Genomic DNA, 16,441 nt, shown 5'->3' on the forward strand with positions numbered 1-16,441 from the left:
GGACGGTCTGCCGAAGTGGGCGATCCCAGAGATTGCTGTTGCGTTCATGTAACATGGGATGAATGAGAGATAGTAAAGATTCCCCTGGTTGCGTTTATGTTACAGCGCAATTCAAGGCAATTGTTTGACTCCAGAGTGAATTGTCAACGTAGCAACATATCTATTAAACTTGGCTCTCATTATTACAGTGAGCAATGGACTTTGGGTCACATGATGTGCGTCCATCTTTTGTTGCCTTCTCAGACACTTTCATATCAAATGTGTTTCATTTATGCATATGGAAATTTGCAACCAGTTTATGATCAGTTATCAACAAACAATGATAACAATCAAAGAAAATGCTGTAGGATTTTCGGGTTGAGTGATTCTCCTGTTGAATAAACGATCTTCGTTCTTCCTCCTCTCAGCGCTGCAGTCCTCGCGGGAAGTGCAGGAACGCGCCAAAATAAGAAAACAGAGCCCGTGTCAGTGACAGCGACAGGACTTTGGAGACAAATAACTTTAAAATCTATTTTTTATTTCAAATGCGGCTTTATTCCCAGATTTATAGAAACCGAGAGGGTATTTAATTTATGTGCCCGTGTTGTTGCCGACGATAGAAGATGGTTCTGCAAAACAGTGGAAGGTACAGAGCGGACCGAGGACAAAGTGGAGCAGATCAGGAAAACCAGTAAGTTAACGCTATTTCACACTTGCGTACAATTACTTTAGACCCCAGACATCTGCATTACTGCACTGTAGACAACACTTATTAAGCAGGTTAGTAGATGACAGAGAGAAACGATGTGTGTTTTGAACCAGGGACGATGGATCCTCGATGTCGGCTCTCAAGCGGCTGGAGCGCAGCCAGTTCACCGACGAGATGGACACGCGCTTCGGCTTCGACAGGATGAAGGAGCCGGGGGAGAAAACAGGCTGGCTGATCAACATGCACCCTGTAGGTCCACACACTGTGATGCCTGTTTCAGTGCTTGAGGCGAAGAAGTGATAATAATTATGACACATTTCTTTTCTTTTACGTTTATAGACAGAGATCCTGGATGAGGACAAGAGGATGATCAGTGCTGTGGATTTTTATTTCATTCAGGAGGATGGAAATAGGTTTAAGGTGTGTTTGAAAAAAAAAAAAGCCAAGTGTTGTGAGACAGTGATTCAAACCAGCTTAACACACTGGGTTGAGTTGTTGTCTTGTACCAATATACATGAAAAATGTGCATCAATCACCAAGCCTTTTCCATAGTGCTAACACATTGCTCTGTCTGTAGGTGGCTCTCCCCTTCAAGCCGTATTTTTACATAGCCACTAAAAAGGTAAGTCAGCATCTGTCCTTTGGTTCTTAAGCCATGTAAACATGTCCAAAAAACTCTTCTCTTTAAATTCAACTGTATTTCCAGAACTGCGAGAGAGAAGTCATCTCATACTTGTCTAAGAAGTTCCAAGGGAAGGTGGCGAAGCTTGAAGTTCTCCCAAAAGAGGACCTAGACCTGGTGAGGGTTTTGTTTTCAGTGTCCTTTTTTACAACATTAAAGTCCATCAGTGTGTTTCATGTTACATAACAAAATTTGCCAAAGTGAAGAAGGAAGCAACACACTGTTGTCCTATTTGAACTAGAGCTTATTTATTTGGTTAATCGCTCAGTGGACAGGGAAATAATGGACGCAACTATTTTCATAATCGATGAATCATTTCAATCATTTCTTAATTAAAAATAGTGAAAAAATGCTGAATATTTGCCTATTTTAGCCTCTCCAAGAGAAGATTTGAAGATTTTTTTTTGTGGTTTCAGTAGGCCAACAAAAGACATTTGAAGAGGTCACCTTCAGCTTAGTGAAATCTTTTCAATTTTTCTTAAAGTAAACGATGTTGTTTATTAGTATTTTTGACTTTTTGTCCTGTTCTCCCGCAGCCAAACCACTTAGTTGGACTGAAGAGAAGCTACATCAAGCTGTCGTTCAACACCGTGGATGACCTCGTCAAAGTAAAGCGTGAGATCGCCCCAGCAGTACGCAAGAACAGAGAGAGGGAGCAGTCCAATGACGCCTACACTTCAATGTTATCAAGGTACAACCAAACCACCAGTCCTCTTAGCTTTTTTTTTTTTTTTTAATAAGGTTTACCCTGTTATTCACCCTTTTATATTGATCTGTGGACATCTTTGTTGGGTTTTCAGTGCCTTAGCAGGTGGTAACGTGACCTCTACAGATGAGGACGGGATGTCTAAGAGTATTTCAGACCAGCTAGACAATATAGTGGACATGAGAGAGTATGACGTTCCCTATCATGTGCGAGTGTCCATCGACCTCAAGATCCACGTGGTAAAGATAGATTTCTGTTACTCCAGTGTTTTAGAAATCCCCTAAGATACACGTGCTGGCTTTTCTTATCTTTACTGCCTTTATTTCTCAGGCTCACTGGTACAACATTCGATACAGAGGCAGTGCTTACCCACCAGAGATCGTACGGAGAGATGATCTCGTGGAGCGACCAGTATGAGGATTTTGTTATTTAGCTGTCATATAGTCATGTTTATCTCAAAGGTTTCACCTATGCCAGTGCCTTTTCCATAAAATGTCATTTCGTGTTCTTTTAGGACCCTGTCGTTTTGGCTTTTGACATTGAGACCACCAAACTCCCTCTGAAATTCCCAGACGCTGAGACAGACCAGATTATGATGATCTCCTACATGATAGATGGACAGGTGAGTTTTATTTACTTTACAAGTTTTTGTTTTATTTTTTCTGTTAATATTATACTGTATTTACTTTTTCTACCTTTGTCTTTAAAGGGGTTTCTAATCACAAACAGAGAGATTGTCTCTGAGAACATTGAGGATTTTGAGTTCACTCCCAAACCTGAATACGAAGGACCCTTCACTGTTTTCAATGAGGATGATGAGGTGTGTAGCTGCACAATAGTGAATCTACTACAGAGTAAATACATTTTAAAGCTCTTAAAAATGTGTTTGTTTTTATAAGTGTGCTGCTCCATTTATGCATCAGTGCAGTAACGTGGTAACTTGACTCTGGCTACAGGCAGCCCTCATTCAGAGGTGGTTTGATCACGTTCAAGAAACCAAGCCAAACATCTTTGTTACATACAATGGAGACTTCTTTGATTGGTGAGCCATTATTTTGCTTTTTCCATAAATTGACTGCATATATTACTCACATACTGTGACTTTTACCTCCCACGTCTCTCTTTTTCACCTCTCTTATACTTTCATCCATTTTCTCAAGGCCTTTTGTTGAGACTCGGGCTGCGCTCCATGGACTGAGCATGCACAGGGAGATTGGTTTTCAGAAGGATAGCCAGGGAGAGTACAAGTCCAGCCAGGCCATCCACATGGACTGCTTAAGGTTTGCACCCCTTTGACACTGTTAAAATGATATCAGTGTGGTTCACGCTGACATACACTCAGGGTTTAGGACTAATTTTAGATCAATTCATTTCGAACATCTTTCCGACCTGTTTCTCCTCTGTGTCAGGTGGGTAAAGAGAGACAGCTACCTGCCGGTGGGAAGTCATAATCTGAAGGCAGCAGCGAAGGCTAAACTGGGCTACGACCCGGTGGAGCTGGACCCAGAGGAGATGTGCCGCATGGCAACAGAGGAGCCGCAGGTAGAGAAATAGATTTAGGTTCTTACAGCTCAGAAAATACAGAAGTGAATCGTTTTGAATGGGCAGTTACAATTTCACTGACTTTTTCCTTTTCTCCACCTTTCTGTCAGACTTTAGCTACCTACTCTGTGTCCGATGCCGTGGCCACATATTACCTTTACATGAAATATGTTCATCCCTTCATCTTCGCTCTGTGCACCATCATCCCCATGGAGCCTGATGAGGTTTGTGTGTGAAAAAAACAACTGAACCCCCACAAACTGTAACATGTTTTGATAGTTATTCATTTCTCTTCATGCGTTTTCCCATCTCTTACCAGGTGCTGCGTAAAGGTTCTGGGACTCTGTGTGAGGCCTTGCTCATGGTGCAGGCCTTCCACGCCAACATCATCTTCCCCAACAAGCAGGAGCAGGTCTTCAACAAACTGACAGACGACGGCCACGTCATGGACTCTGAGACGTACGTGGGCGGCCACGTGGAGGCGCTGGAGTCTGGAGTGTTTCGAAGTGACATCCCCTGCCGTTTCAAAATGGTACAGTCAATCACAAAGCTGCGTAATGTTAAGTCCTTACTTCATTTGTTCATATTTTCAGTGTGACAGTTTGGTCTGGTCTGTTGACAGAACCCTGCTGCATTTGACTTCCTGCTGCAAAGAGTTGAGAGAACGATGCGTCACGCCATTGAGGAGGAAGAGAAAATCCCCTTGGAGCAAGTCACAAACTTTAACGAGGTATGATTTGTCATTGTTCCCTTGATGTGCTTCTTTTTCTGTTTGTGTTATTATTTTGAAGAGTCATGCCAACTATTCTCAGCATTCCCAGCTTAAAGTTCTAAAATGTTCCTGGTATTTTCTCAGGTCTGCGATGAGATCAAGAAGAAGCTGACTTCGCTGAAGGAGGTTCCAAACAGGATTGAGTGCCCCCTCATCTACCATCTGGACGTTGGGGCCATGTATCCAAACATTATTCTCACCAACCGCCTGCAGGTAAAAAATAAATAAAAAGAATGCATGCATGTATGCAAAAAGTTATAGAAAAACATGAAACTCAGTTTTTATTTTCTGCTTTTACAGCCTTCTGCTATGGTTGATGAGGCCACTTGTGCTGCCTGTGACTTTAACAAACCTGGAGCCGTCTGCCAGAGGAGGATGACCTGGCAATGGAGAGGGGAAATTAGTAAGTTAGTGAGAACATTGTGTGACATGACAAAGAACTGAGGAGCTAAAATGGATAAATCCAAGATGAGCCAAAGCTGTAACTGCTGGCAGAATTGCTGTGAAAATGGTTATTTTCTATAAATCTGCAACAAAAAAAGTTATTGGCATTATAACATAAAGTGAAGTGAGCTGTTGCCTCCATCTGCAGTGCCTGCCAGTCGCAGTGAGTTTCACCGTATCCAGCAGCAACTCGAGTCAGAGAAGTTCCCGCCGCTGTTCCCCAGCGGTCCACCTCGGGCCTTCCACAATCTCAACAGAGAGGAGCAGGCCAAGCATGAGAAGAAACGTTTGGCAGGTACTATAATTTGTCTACCCTTTATTCAGTTTCTCAGTCATTTTGGTAAGCCAGGCTGCCTCCTTTGGGGTTCAGTTTTGATTACTTTTACAATACATTTACAGTTTTCCAAAACTTGATGTATACAGTATATTCCTTGTCTCAGACTACTGTAAGAAAGCTTATAAGAAGACCCACGTCACCAGGCTGGAGGAACGTGTCACCACCATCTGTCAGAGAGAAAACTCCTTCTATGTCGACACTGTGAGAGCCTTCAGAGATCGACGTTACGAGTTCAAAGGACTCCACAAGGTACATTTTTGTCTTGATAGTAAAGAAAATAATAATCATCCCTACACAATTTGCAATTTATAAAACAGGACCTTTTTCTTTAGAATATTCACCCATAAAACACTCAAGCTCACTCATTTATAAACGCACATTTCACTTCAAATTGTCTCATATTGCCTGTTCAAATCAGTTTCTCCAATGCAGTTATTTTCATGCTCCTTTGCTTAAGGTGTGGAAGAAGAAACTGTCATCGGCTCAGGACATCGGAGACGCTGCTGAGGTGAAGCGCTGCAAGAACATGGAGATCCTGTACGAGTCTCTTCAGCTGGCTCACAAGTGTATTCTGAACTCTTTCTATGGCTACGTCATGAGGAAAGGGTAAGAGTCAGTTACTGTACGAGTCATTTTATGAAAGGGTCCAATACCCTCTTATTACAACACTCTGTCTGTAGCCCCGATGTTGTCAGTGCTGTCTTTGTGTTTCCACCAGGGCGCGCTGGTACTCCATGGAGATGGCTGGCATTGTGTGCTACACTGGAGCCAACATCATCACTCAGGCCAGAGAGCTCATTGAACAAATAGGGTGAGTGTCATATTGATAATGTGACGCCTAATTACAGACATGATCTTGTTGGTCAGAGCGAGGGCAGTCGAAGTGCAGGATCAGCACAAAAGGAACTGGAAGGGATTCACTGACTTGTTTAACAGTGCTTTGTTGACAGATTCCTGCCAACAAGTAGGCTTGAGTCCAGCTTCTGCGGCATGGTTTTTATTTTTTATTTTAACAAGTTCATCACAGTTTTCATTGCTGCTTTTCTGCGACCCAGGAGGCCCCTTGAGTTGGACACTGACGGTATCTGGTGTGTCCTCCCCAACACCTTTCCTGAGAACTTTGTGGTGAAGACGAGTAACGAGAAGAAGCCCAAGGTGACCATCTCCTACCCGGGGGCCATGCTGAACATCATGGTGAAGGAGGGATTCACCAACGACCAGTACCACGAGCTGGTCGACCCCGCGTCCCTCACTTACAACATCAGGTCGGAGAACAGCATCTTCTTCGAGGTAGATGGACCATATCTGGCAATGATTCTGCCTGCCTCTAAAGAGGAGGGGAAGAAGCTGAAGAAAAGGTACAGCAGTAGAGGAATTCTGTGTATTTTTTATTAATGAATTTTTGGGGCAATTAAATGTACCGTAAAAGTCGTGTGGTCAGTGGATGATTTGTTCCAAAAATTTAGAGAATAATGATGAAAGGGTTCTCTCTTTGTTTTAGGTACGCTGTGTTTAACGAGGATGGCTCTCTTGCTGAGCTGAAGGGTTTTGAAGTGAAGAGAAGAGGAGAGCTGCAGCTCATTAAGATTTTTCAGTCATCTGTGTTTGAGGCTTTCCTCAAAGGTACCACTCTGGAGGAGGTCTACGCCTCGGTGGCCAAAGTGGCCGACTACTGGCTGGATGTTCTGTACAGCAAGGTAACTTTGAGTAACTTGGATTAAACTGTCATTTATTGATTTTTTTTAAAAATACAGTATTGTTTGCAGGGAGAGCTCAGTGAGAGTTTGATTCCAGCTTCAAGCTTTCATTTCACCGGTTTTCCAGGCTGCCAACATGCCAGATGCGGAGCTGTTTGACCTGATTTCAGAGAACCGCTCAATGTCCAGAAGGCTGGAGGACTACGGAGAGCAGAAGTCCACTTCTATCAGCACAGCTAAGAGACTTGCCGAGTTCCTGGGAGACCAGATGGTGAAAGACGCTGGTCTGAGCTGTCGCTACGTCATCTCCCGAAAACCGGAGGGTTCACCTGTCACAGAGAGGTGGGGCAACAGCTCTGGAAAATAAACATTCATACTCTTGGATAGTGTTTTAAAAAGTAGACATTTAATAATCTTGTAATTATTGTGGAAACCCATGTTCAGCAGTGTGAGCAGGTTTGAGGTGAGGACAGATGTCAGGTGTGTGTTTTATTTTACAAATAAAACACAGAATGAAGTGATAATGAAAATTAAAGGATGACCAATACTGTAAGCCGTTGCAATAAATACAGAATAAATACACAAAATGCGGCCCCCCCTACCCTGACTGACAAACTGCATGATCCATCATGATAGATTTTCTGGCGTTAGTGGGACCAAATAAAATGATCTCAGAGATGCTTTTCCAACATTAAATGTTAGTGGAAGAAAAAGCACTTTGCACTATTACCAGAAGTAAAAGCCTTTAGTTTGACACTGTTTTGTGTTTCTCTCCATCAGAGCCATTCCTCTGGCCATCTTCCAAGCAGAGCCCAGTGTCAAGAAACATTTCCTTCGTAAGTGGTTGAAGATGCCCAGCCTCCATGACTTGGACATCCGCTCTGTGAGTTTTTAAGTAAACGTTTTATGCATTTGGATGCAAGCCTTTGGTTTTCTGTATGGACTCACTTGGTGTGCAGCCTCCCTGACATTACAGTTTCTGTTGTGGGTCCTTTCCAGATCCTGGATTGGAGTTATTACATAGAGAGGTTGGGTAGTGCCATCCAGAAAATCATCACCATCCCCGCTGCTCTGCAACAGGTACAAAAACATGCATTTAGTTTGTCTGTGTATATCCAAAAATGTATGTGGAGATGAATTTTATTTGTTCCGTTTCATCATTAGGTGAAGAACCCTGTACCCAGAGTGAGGCATCCCGACTGGCTTCACAAGAAACTCCTGGAGAAAAATGACATTTACAAGCAAAAGAAAATTAGTGAGCTGTTCACAAGTGAGGGCAAGAGACAGGTAGGATCACATTCACTACTTTTTTTTTTCTTGACCCACTCTCACTTTAACCCACTCTGATGCTCGATCATTCACTCTGCTAAATGTCCTCCTCTCTCTCAGGTGGCACATCAACTACCTGAAGCAGGCCAAGCTGCAGACATAGAGGACTTTGGGATGCCAGCCAAACCTCTGCAGCCGGCCGTCCTCATCAGCACCAAGCGGAAGCGAGCTTCTCAGGGAGAGGACAGCCAGGTGGAGTCTCAGGACGTCGAGCTCACCCAGTCCTGGAGAGAGATCCTGGGACCACCCCCACCCATGGGAACAACACGGGTAGGAAAAACAGCAAGAACAACCAAGTCTTGTCTGTTGCGTCAGTGAACTGATTCCTAGTCTTTTCAAGCAATTTCTAATGCTTTCTGAATCTCACAGTTTCCATCATTCCCTGAGCAACACTACATTTACACTGGCTCTAGTTTAAACAGCTGTGTCTGTATACAGGAAGAGCGTCTAGTATGGCTGCGCTACCATAAGAAAAAGTGGGAGCTGCAGCTGAGGCAGAGGAAGGAGAGAAAGAAGAGGAGGAGGCTGCTGGATGGCGAAGCTCAACCTGTAGGTGGAGGAGTGATCAGAGATGGCCCCACCACCGGTCTTGGAAGCTTCCTCCGCAGAACAGCGCGCAGCATCCTGGACATGCCGTGGCAAATTGTGCAGGTGGAGTAAAGTCGCCTTATCGTCACCACCTTCCACTCCTTGAAGAAATTAATTGCTGCAACACTGAATTATAGGCTCAACTAATGTGATGTCCTGTTATCTGTCTCACAGATTGCAGAAACTAGTCACCCTGGTCTGTACAAGTTGTGGGCAGTGATTGGAAATGACCTCCACTGCATGAAGCTCAACATCCCACGTGTCTTCTATGTAAATCAGAAAGTTCCAAAACAAGAGGAAGGAGCCACATACAAAAAGGCACGCAATAAGAAAATGCATTGCAGTTACTGGCTTGAAAGCATTCGTTGTCATAATAATAATGTACCCATGTAAATTTTAACATTAAACGATGTGGTTTCAGGTGAACCGCATGCTGCCTCGCTCCAACATGGTGTACTACCTTTATGAGTACTGTGTACCAGAGGACATGTACCAGGAACACATCAACGAGATCAACGCAGAGCTCTCTGCACCAGACATCGAAGGAGTCTATGAGACACAGGTATAAGCCCCCCAGTGTTTTGACACCTTACTATAACATATTTGTGATGAGTGTATTTAATGGTGATCTCCTTATCCCCACTTTCTCAGGTGCCCCTGCTGTTTCGTGCACTGGTGCAGCTCGGATGCGTGTGTATGGTCAATAAACACGTTGTGAGGGATCTGGCCGGCAGGGAAGCTGACACATTTGACCTGGAACACCTGGAAATGAGGTCTCTGGCCCAGTTCAGCTACCTGGAACCTGGTAAGACCTGTCACACACACTGGTCATCTTGAATTGATCAAAATGATCAAAAAAAATCTAAACTAATATTTAGCAAGGTAAATTTTTATATTTGTAGCTAAACGTTAATGTATGTGTGAGGAAGTCTATTACTCTGAGTGCTTTGATGGTGCTGGGATGTCACAGCCTATCAAGTGGTGTTTTGGAGCTTATTAAATGAAACATCTGTGATTGGAGGCTCTCATGTGGTAAACAACCTAAACAATTAAATGTTTAAAAGACTTAAATCAAGTTTTCCTGGTGGAACAGTGGACTGATATCTAACAGGTTTTTGTAAAACCCTATGCAGGATTTTTGAATTGTATGAATCATGTTTGCTTTCTTCTCAGGGAGTGTTCGCCACATGTACTTGTATCATCACAGCCAGGGTCACAAGGCTCTGTTTGGCCTGTTCATCCCCTCGCAGCGCAAAGCCAGCATCTTTGTCCTGGACACAGTAAGAATAATACAACTCTTTATTTCTTTTTTTTTTTCTTCCACTGCCTGAGTGTTGGTGCTTTGACACACATCTTACATCCACACATGGTTGTTTTGTTTTAGGTTCGAAGCAACCAGATGCCCAACCTGAGTAACCTTTACACAGCTGAACGCACTGCCCTTCTAGAGAAGACCACAGAGGAGCTTCTGCCTCCAGAGAAACACAACTTTGAGGTCCGAGCTGAAAACGACGTGAAGGCCATCTACCGTGCTCTGCAGCGCATACTGCTGAACTACAAGGTAAAATACACTATTTAATACTTTGGTGTCCTGTAAAACATTACTAACTGTGTTCATGTGAGTAAACTTGCGAGCACTGCTTTGTCTATTTACAGGAGGAGCGTCGCGGACCCACCCTCATCGCTGTGCAGTCAAACTGGGAGCTGCGACGATTGGCAGCAGGGATGCCAGTGCTTGAGGAGTTCCCGGTGGTTCCAGTACATGTGGTTGATGAGATCAGCTATAACGTGCTGGACTGGCAACGCCACGGTGCCAGACGCATGATCCGCCACTATCTCAACTTGGACAGCTGCCTGTCACAGGCTTTCGACATGGCCAGGTACAAACGACTGCAGGATCTGTGAATCCCAGGAATGCTCTTTTACTTCTGTTTTACACACAGGTTTGTCTAAAAAGCTCTCTTTCGCTTTCAGGTATTACCACTTACCTGTGGGAAACTTGCCTCAGGATGTGTCCATCTTTGGCTCAGACTTGTTCCTGGCGAGACATCTACGGAAACACAACCACCTGCTATGGCTTTCGCCCACAGCCAGACCTGACCTCGGTGGAAAAGAGGCAGATGACAGTCGTCTGGTCATGGAAAGTGATGACAGGGGCTCCGTGGAAATCAATGCTCAAGGATGCTATTCCACAGGTAAATAAACTCCAACACACACACAAAATAGCAAAACATTTTAAAGCAAGCAGTTTTTTAAAGTGTCTTTCTCAGTATTTATGGATTATCTTGCTTCCTCTAGTGTGTGTGGAGCTGGACCTGCAGAGCCTGGCAGTGAACACCATCCTCCAGTCGCAGCATGTCAATGACATGGAGGGCGGAGCCAGTCTGGGCGTCAGCTTTGACGTGATCCAGCAGGCCTCGTTGGAGGACATGATGACAGGGAACCAGGGAGCAAGCGCTCTCGCTAGCTACGACGAGACTGCTCTCTGCTCCAACACCTTCAGGTGTGTAAACGTCTGTTGTGCATGGTCATTTAAACCTACACATATACAGTGTAGCCTAATTGCCTGTGTTTTTTTCATCATGTTAAACTTCTAGTTGTTCTTCATTGTTAACAGAAGCAGATTATGTTTAATGTTTTTTGTTTTGCTCATCCAGCTGTTAAATTCTGTGTTGTACGAGCAGGATCTTGAAGAGCATGGTGGTTGGATGGGTCAGGGAGATCACTCAGTACCACAATGTGTACGCAGACAACCAGGTGATGCACTTCTACCGCTGGCTGCGCTCCCCAAGCTCTTTGCTCTATGACCCTGCACTGCACCGCACCCTGCACAACATGATGAAGAAGGTGTTTCTACAGTGAGTGTGTCATCATCCTCTACACTACAGCAATCATTTATTTAGTCACATTTAGTGATAAAATCTCCCACATGTTTATGAGACAAACAATTGTGGCTTCAATTTCTGTGTATCGATGTGTTATCAGCCTCTCCACTTCCATCTTTTGTGGACAGTGTTTCACGCAGTCTTTGATACCAAATTTTGTATTCCTCTTTAGTATTTAAGGGCTCTAGGGAGGGTGACTGAGTTATGTCAGTTTTTTAATTTGCATGGCTCAAGATATCAACTGTGCTATCCTTGGGTCAGATATTATTGCTGTCTGGCTTGCTTTCATCTTTTTTTTTTCTGCTGAATATCCTGTTCTTCCATTAATCGTTCCCTCATTCTTCTCTCAGGTTGGTTGCAGAGTTCAAACGCCTCGGCTCGACTGTGGTGTATGGAAACTTCAACAGGATCATCCTCTGTACTAAAAAGCGAAGGATAGATGATGCAATCGGCTACGTAGAATACATCACCAACAGGTCAGACATTTATCCTCTGGATCCTTGCATTGTAAAGGGAGGTTATCACTTAGTCTCTTCATTTATTTAAAGCCAATAAAAAAGTGTTTGTGTCTGTCTGGAGACAGAACACTAAAATCAGATGTTTACCAGAGATGGTGTTGTGGTCTCCATCATGGGAAGTGATTTTCTATAAAGCAAACTTAAAAGAGGAGACCTGCCCAGGGGAGAAAAAGCAAATGGTTTGGCCAAAATATATATTAAAAAAAGTCAAGCAAACAATGATACATTGAGCAATTTAGTTGTTGGACATGTATTTCTGAACATTTTCTTTTGAAAGAACAGTAGCCGTCCCCTACAATATCACATTATTAATATCAAGGTATTTTATCAAAGAGAGATTTTTACGATCTTTTCAGTCTCTCCTGTCATATTAACCAGTCACCTCTCTAACTGTTCCTCTTGAAGCATCCACTCCAGAGAAATCTTCCACTCTTTGTCCATGACCTTCTCCCGATGCTGGGAGTTCCTGCTGTGGATGGACCCGGCCAACTACGGCGGTGTGAAGGGCAAACTGCCCTCCAACGTCTTGTACGGAGAGGTACTTCAAACTGAAACTTCTGCCTTACAGTTTATTTGCTTTAATTAAAGTTTGCTGAAGGTGAGTACAGAGATTATTTCACCTCCATGGTCGTCAATAGGAAGGAGCCAAACAGAAGAAAAACAGCCGAGGGGAGGGCGATGAGGATGGCAGCGAGGATGAAGACGAGGACGAAGCCGATGCTCAGGAAGATGACGGTGATGGAGAGACAGATGAGGTGGAGGAGCTGATTGAGAGCAACTGGAACATCATGCAGTATCTGCCCCAAACCGCCTCCTGTCAGAAGTACTTCCTCATGATTGTCTCAGGTAAAAATAATCTACACACAACAGATTTTTTTTTCTTTGCTTTTTCTCTCTGCCAACTCTCACAAACACACATCTTCTCTACCCCAGCCTACATTGCAGCAGTCTACCACAGTATGAAAGAGGAGCTGAGACGTAACGCTCCGGGAGCAACGCCAGTCAAGAGACGTGGAGGCAGCCAGGCCTCCCAGCAGGCAGTGGGAGATTTGAGTGCTCTTCCTGGTAAGATGCTGTTGGGGAAGCTGCTTCAGTTACAAAAGACTTGACTTAATGTGTTTCTTAGGAACTTCACACTACACTCATTAGAGTCACCACAGACTCGTGTCTATTACACTTAAACCCTTAATGGTGAGCTTTTAATGATATTTGTATAGATTTCCTCTCAGATGTGATGTGTTTGTTGTTTTTTTTACTCTCTGCCGCAGGAATGATCTCCTTCTCCCAAGAATATGTGTCCAGTGAGTTGACACAGAACTTTTTCACCATCACTCAAAAAATCCAGAAGAAGGTAACAGGTACCAGGAGTGTGACCCAGCCCTCAGAGATGTTCCCCGTCCTGCCTGGATCCCACCTGCCGCTCAACAACCCAGCACTCGAGTTTATTAAATATGTCTGCCAGGTATACATGTATATGCCACATTATTGGTAGTGTGTGCCAAGGCTGGATGCAAAAAAAGAAACATCTCACAAAGCTTTTTTTTTTTTTTTTTTTTCATGTTTTGCGTGAAGTTATGATTTTTCCCTTTGCCACACTGAATAATTTTGCAGGATTTGCAGCTAATGCAAATTTCTCACTGTCTTTTTTCCCCTCAGGTCCTCTCACTGGATGCCAACATAGTGAACCAGGTGAACAAGCTAAAGCGAGACCTCCTGCGTCTTGTTGACGTCGGAGAGTTTTCAGAGGACGCCCAGTTCCGTGACCCCTGTAACTCCTACATCCTTCCAGAAGTCATCTGCCACCAATGTAATTTCTGTCGTGACCTCGACCTCTGCAAGGACCCGTCTGTGGCACAGGTAAGAGCAAAAGAAGAGGAGAACCTAAAAATAATACAGATATTCATCCTGTTTGATGCCAGGTTATTAAATTGTAAATCAATCCCGGTAACATTTTCACTTAATTTGCCAGTGTTCCTCCTGCTTCCGTTCAGAAATCTAAATAAGATGAACTATTTTCCTCTCCTCAGGATGGGTCTGTCTTGCCTCAGTGGTTCTGCTCCAACTGCCAGGCCCAGTACGAGACTGAGTCTATAGAGATGGCTCTGGTAGAAGCCCTGCAGAAGAAACTGATGAGCTACACACTGCAGGACCTGGTGAGTAAAAAATGCTGATTTTCATACTCGATAGATAGTCGATGGTTAATGCATATATCGTAAACTTAACAAACATAATCATTTAAAAAAAACAACAATATATCTCTTTAGTTGCAATGGGTAAGACAGTGATTTCCTTCATGTTTTTTTTTAGGTGTGTACCAAGTGTAAAGGGGTCAAGGAAGCGAACATGCCTATCTACTGTAGATGTGCTGGAGACTTTGACCTCAGTTTCTCAACCAAGGTTTCAACTCTCAAATTACATCATTAAATGGTGATAAAAGCATATGATCGTTCCCATTTGACATTGTTCTCACTGCTGTTTTTTTTATTCTCTTCCTTCCATTTAAAGAGCTTCTCTGAGCAGATCACAGTGTTTCAGAACATAGCGTCCCACTACAACATGAGCTTCCTGGAGGAGACCATCGACTGGCTGCTTGTGATGAGTCCGCAGATCAGCCAGGGCACTAACTAAACGTGACATCTGCCACAGAGGTCTTACACTCCCTCAGCGGCATCTTTGGCGACTTAATTCTTTTCAATCTGGAAAATGCTCACTTTCCCAGTGGCTGCACTCGATGTCTGTTTCAGTGCTGCTGTAAGGCAGGATGGAAGAGAAGTGCATTGACTGTAAATATGTTTGAATTGCTGATTGTCATATTAAATTCTGTAATTAATTTCAGCTTTTGACTGTTAATAAATATTTTTCACGTGTTTTAACTGTGTGCTTATTTCTTATTACTGCTCAGTTATTTGACTCAGGGCTGTAGTTTGGACTGCAGCTCTGCAGGAAAACGCATAAACATCCTGATTCCCATCTACTCTGAGGACCCTCATTATTCAGCAGTCACTAATTGTCTGAGCTTCCTCCTCACATGTCTGCTAATGTGTCTGTCTGTGGTTTGTTCACAGATTGTGGCCTGAATTCCCCCCACTTCAACCCAACTAATGTGCCAACTTGTAGTGAAATGCATAAGGCAGGTCAGATGTTGCTATATTGCAAGTTGCATAATCGATAACTGTCAAGGTTTTCTTTGTTGAAGCAATTAAAAAGATTATTTAGCTTCTTATCAAATGTGGGAAAAACGTTTGGTGGTTAGTGATTACTGTGGGCACGTCTGGATCACAGTGATCTTAACTCATGCACCTCCATCTCTTTAACCTCATTGCCCCAGAGATGACTCACTTTGCTTGCTGATGGGCATCTCCCAGACAAGTAATCAAATTTCAGACTCTGAACTGAGCAACAATTAGATTGGCTCCTAGGAGCTTCTCACTGACTTACTGTACATGTCAGCTGACGAATAAAGGGCTTTTACAGGGACTGTGACTGAATTTACATTTTCAGTTATTAGCCTCTCAACACATCTTAAAGTCTTTCCAAGCTTAGTTGTGGAATAAATTAATGTAACCACTACCTTTTTAAGATCTAACATCTTAACGAACAATTTTCAGCTCTTTACATCTCATAAGCACATGATTTACAAACTGACATGTGGCTGTCCACTGTGCTCCTCCATCCATCATAGCAGATATCGATCCATTACAATTGAGTCTTAAGGGTTTTTTTCACCACAGACATTTGTATTGCTCTCAGATGGATTCACACTTCCCCACAATCTTGTTAGAGAAACCATTTTATGGGAAATGTCAGTGTTATCTGATTACTGCTCATTGCTCCTCTTGTGCATCTCCTGGCCGTTTCCTCTTGTATCTTCTCATTATGCTGACGAAGGAAGCAAATCGGAGTCAGTGTTTCACAATCTACTGTATTCTTTAGTCGGAGGATGTCATAGCAATGCCTATGCCTTACACAAGTTAGTAGAGGATTTTTATTGGTAGCTTGAATGTCTGCAATACATGGGCATAATTTGTATTGTTTGTAAATCTGTTTCTCATGACTGTGTACTCAAATATTTTTCTGCTATGAAATACTATTTGGTTTGCTTTCATATTGAGAAAATAAACACATCCACTAAGTGGTTTTACAGTTTCATTCCACTGCTGAACAGTGGAGGTCCATCAAGGTTTGAGATGATAAATGATTAGTTCACTGCGCAGGCAGAGACTTTGAGAGAACCAGCTGTTTTTCTGCCAGAA

At 43.3% G+C, this 16,441-nt stretch overlaps 1 protein-coding gene across 2 annotated transcripts; it reads left to right on the forward strand.

The window, feature by feature from the left end:
• The first annotated feature begins 481 nt into the window (after window positions 1-481).
• pole (polymerase (DNA directed), epsilon) lies at window positions 482-15,044 on the forward strand. 2 transcript variants are annotated; one of them, XM_041043267.1, is made up of 48 exons: window positions 482-670; window positions 802-937; window positions 1,028-1,108; window positions 1,266-1,310; window positions 1,395-1,487; window positions 1,907-2,061; window positions 2,171-2,315; window positions 2,407-2,487; window positions 2,591-2,698; window positions 2,786-2,896; window positions 3,033-3,118; window positions 3,237-3,356; window positions 3,486-3,618; window positions 3,729-3,842; window positions 3,938-4,150; window positions 4,241-4,348; window positions 4,475-4,603; window positions 4,691-4,793; window positions 4,983-5,129; window positions 5,275-5,420; window positions 5,629-5,777; window positions 5,890-5,982; window positions 6,227-6,529; window positions 6,673-6,868; window positions 6,996-7,210; window positions 7,649-7,751; window positions 7,868-7,948; window positions 8,033-8,155; window positions 8,258-8,467; window positions 8,636-8,848; window positions 8,960-9,103; window positions 9,207-9,347; window positions 9,437-9,590; window positions 9,959-10,065; window positions 10,170-10,346; window positions 10,442-10,665; window positions 10,760-10,980; window positions 11,084-11,288; window positions 11,470-11,643; window positions 12,021-12,146; window positions 12,594-12,726; window positions 12,827-13,034; window positions 13,122-13,253; window positions 13,457-13,650; window positions 13,845-14,045; window positions 14,216-14,341; window positions 14,496-14,585; window positions 14,694-15,044. In XM_041043267.1, exons 1-48 carry the CDS (start codon window positions 603-605, stop codon window positions 14,814-14,816), a joined length of 6,888 nt encoding a protein of 2,295 aa, XP_040899201.1. In that variant the 5' UTR covers window positions 482-602; the 3' UTR covers window positions 14,817-15,044. The 2 variants fall into 2 exon arrangements, with proteins under 2 accessions (XP_040899201.1, XP_040899202.1); XM_041043268.1 differs by lacking the exon at window positions 482-670 and having other exon boundaries at window positions 902-937; window positions 1,032-1,108.
• Window positions 15,045-16,441: the final 1,397 nt, after the last annotated feature.

The sequence above is a fragment of the Toxotes jaculatrix genome, chromosome 7 (assembly GCF_017976425.1).
Source record: "Toxotes jaculatrix isolate fToxJac2 chromosome 7, fToxJac2.pri, whole genome shotgun sequence".
Taxonomy (NCBI): domain Eukaryota; kingdom Metazoa; phylum Chordata; class Actinopteri; family Toxotidae; genus Toxotes; species Toxotes jaculatrix.

Coding starts and splice junctions, on each gene's coding strand:
- pole (XM_041043267.1), top strand. CDS start 603: ATGGTTCTGCAAAACAGTGGAAGGTACAGAGCGGACCGAGGACAAAGT. Junction 671..801: donor GGAGCAGATCAGGAAAACCA/GTAAGTTAACGC, acceptor GTTTTGAACCAG/GGACGATGGATCCTCGATGT. Junction 12,147..12,593: donor GTAGAATACATCACCAACAG/GTCAGACATTTA, acceptor TTCCTCTTGAAG/CATCCACTCCAGAGAAATCT.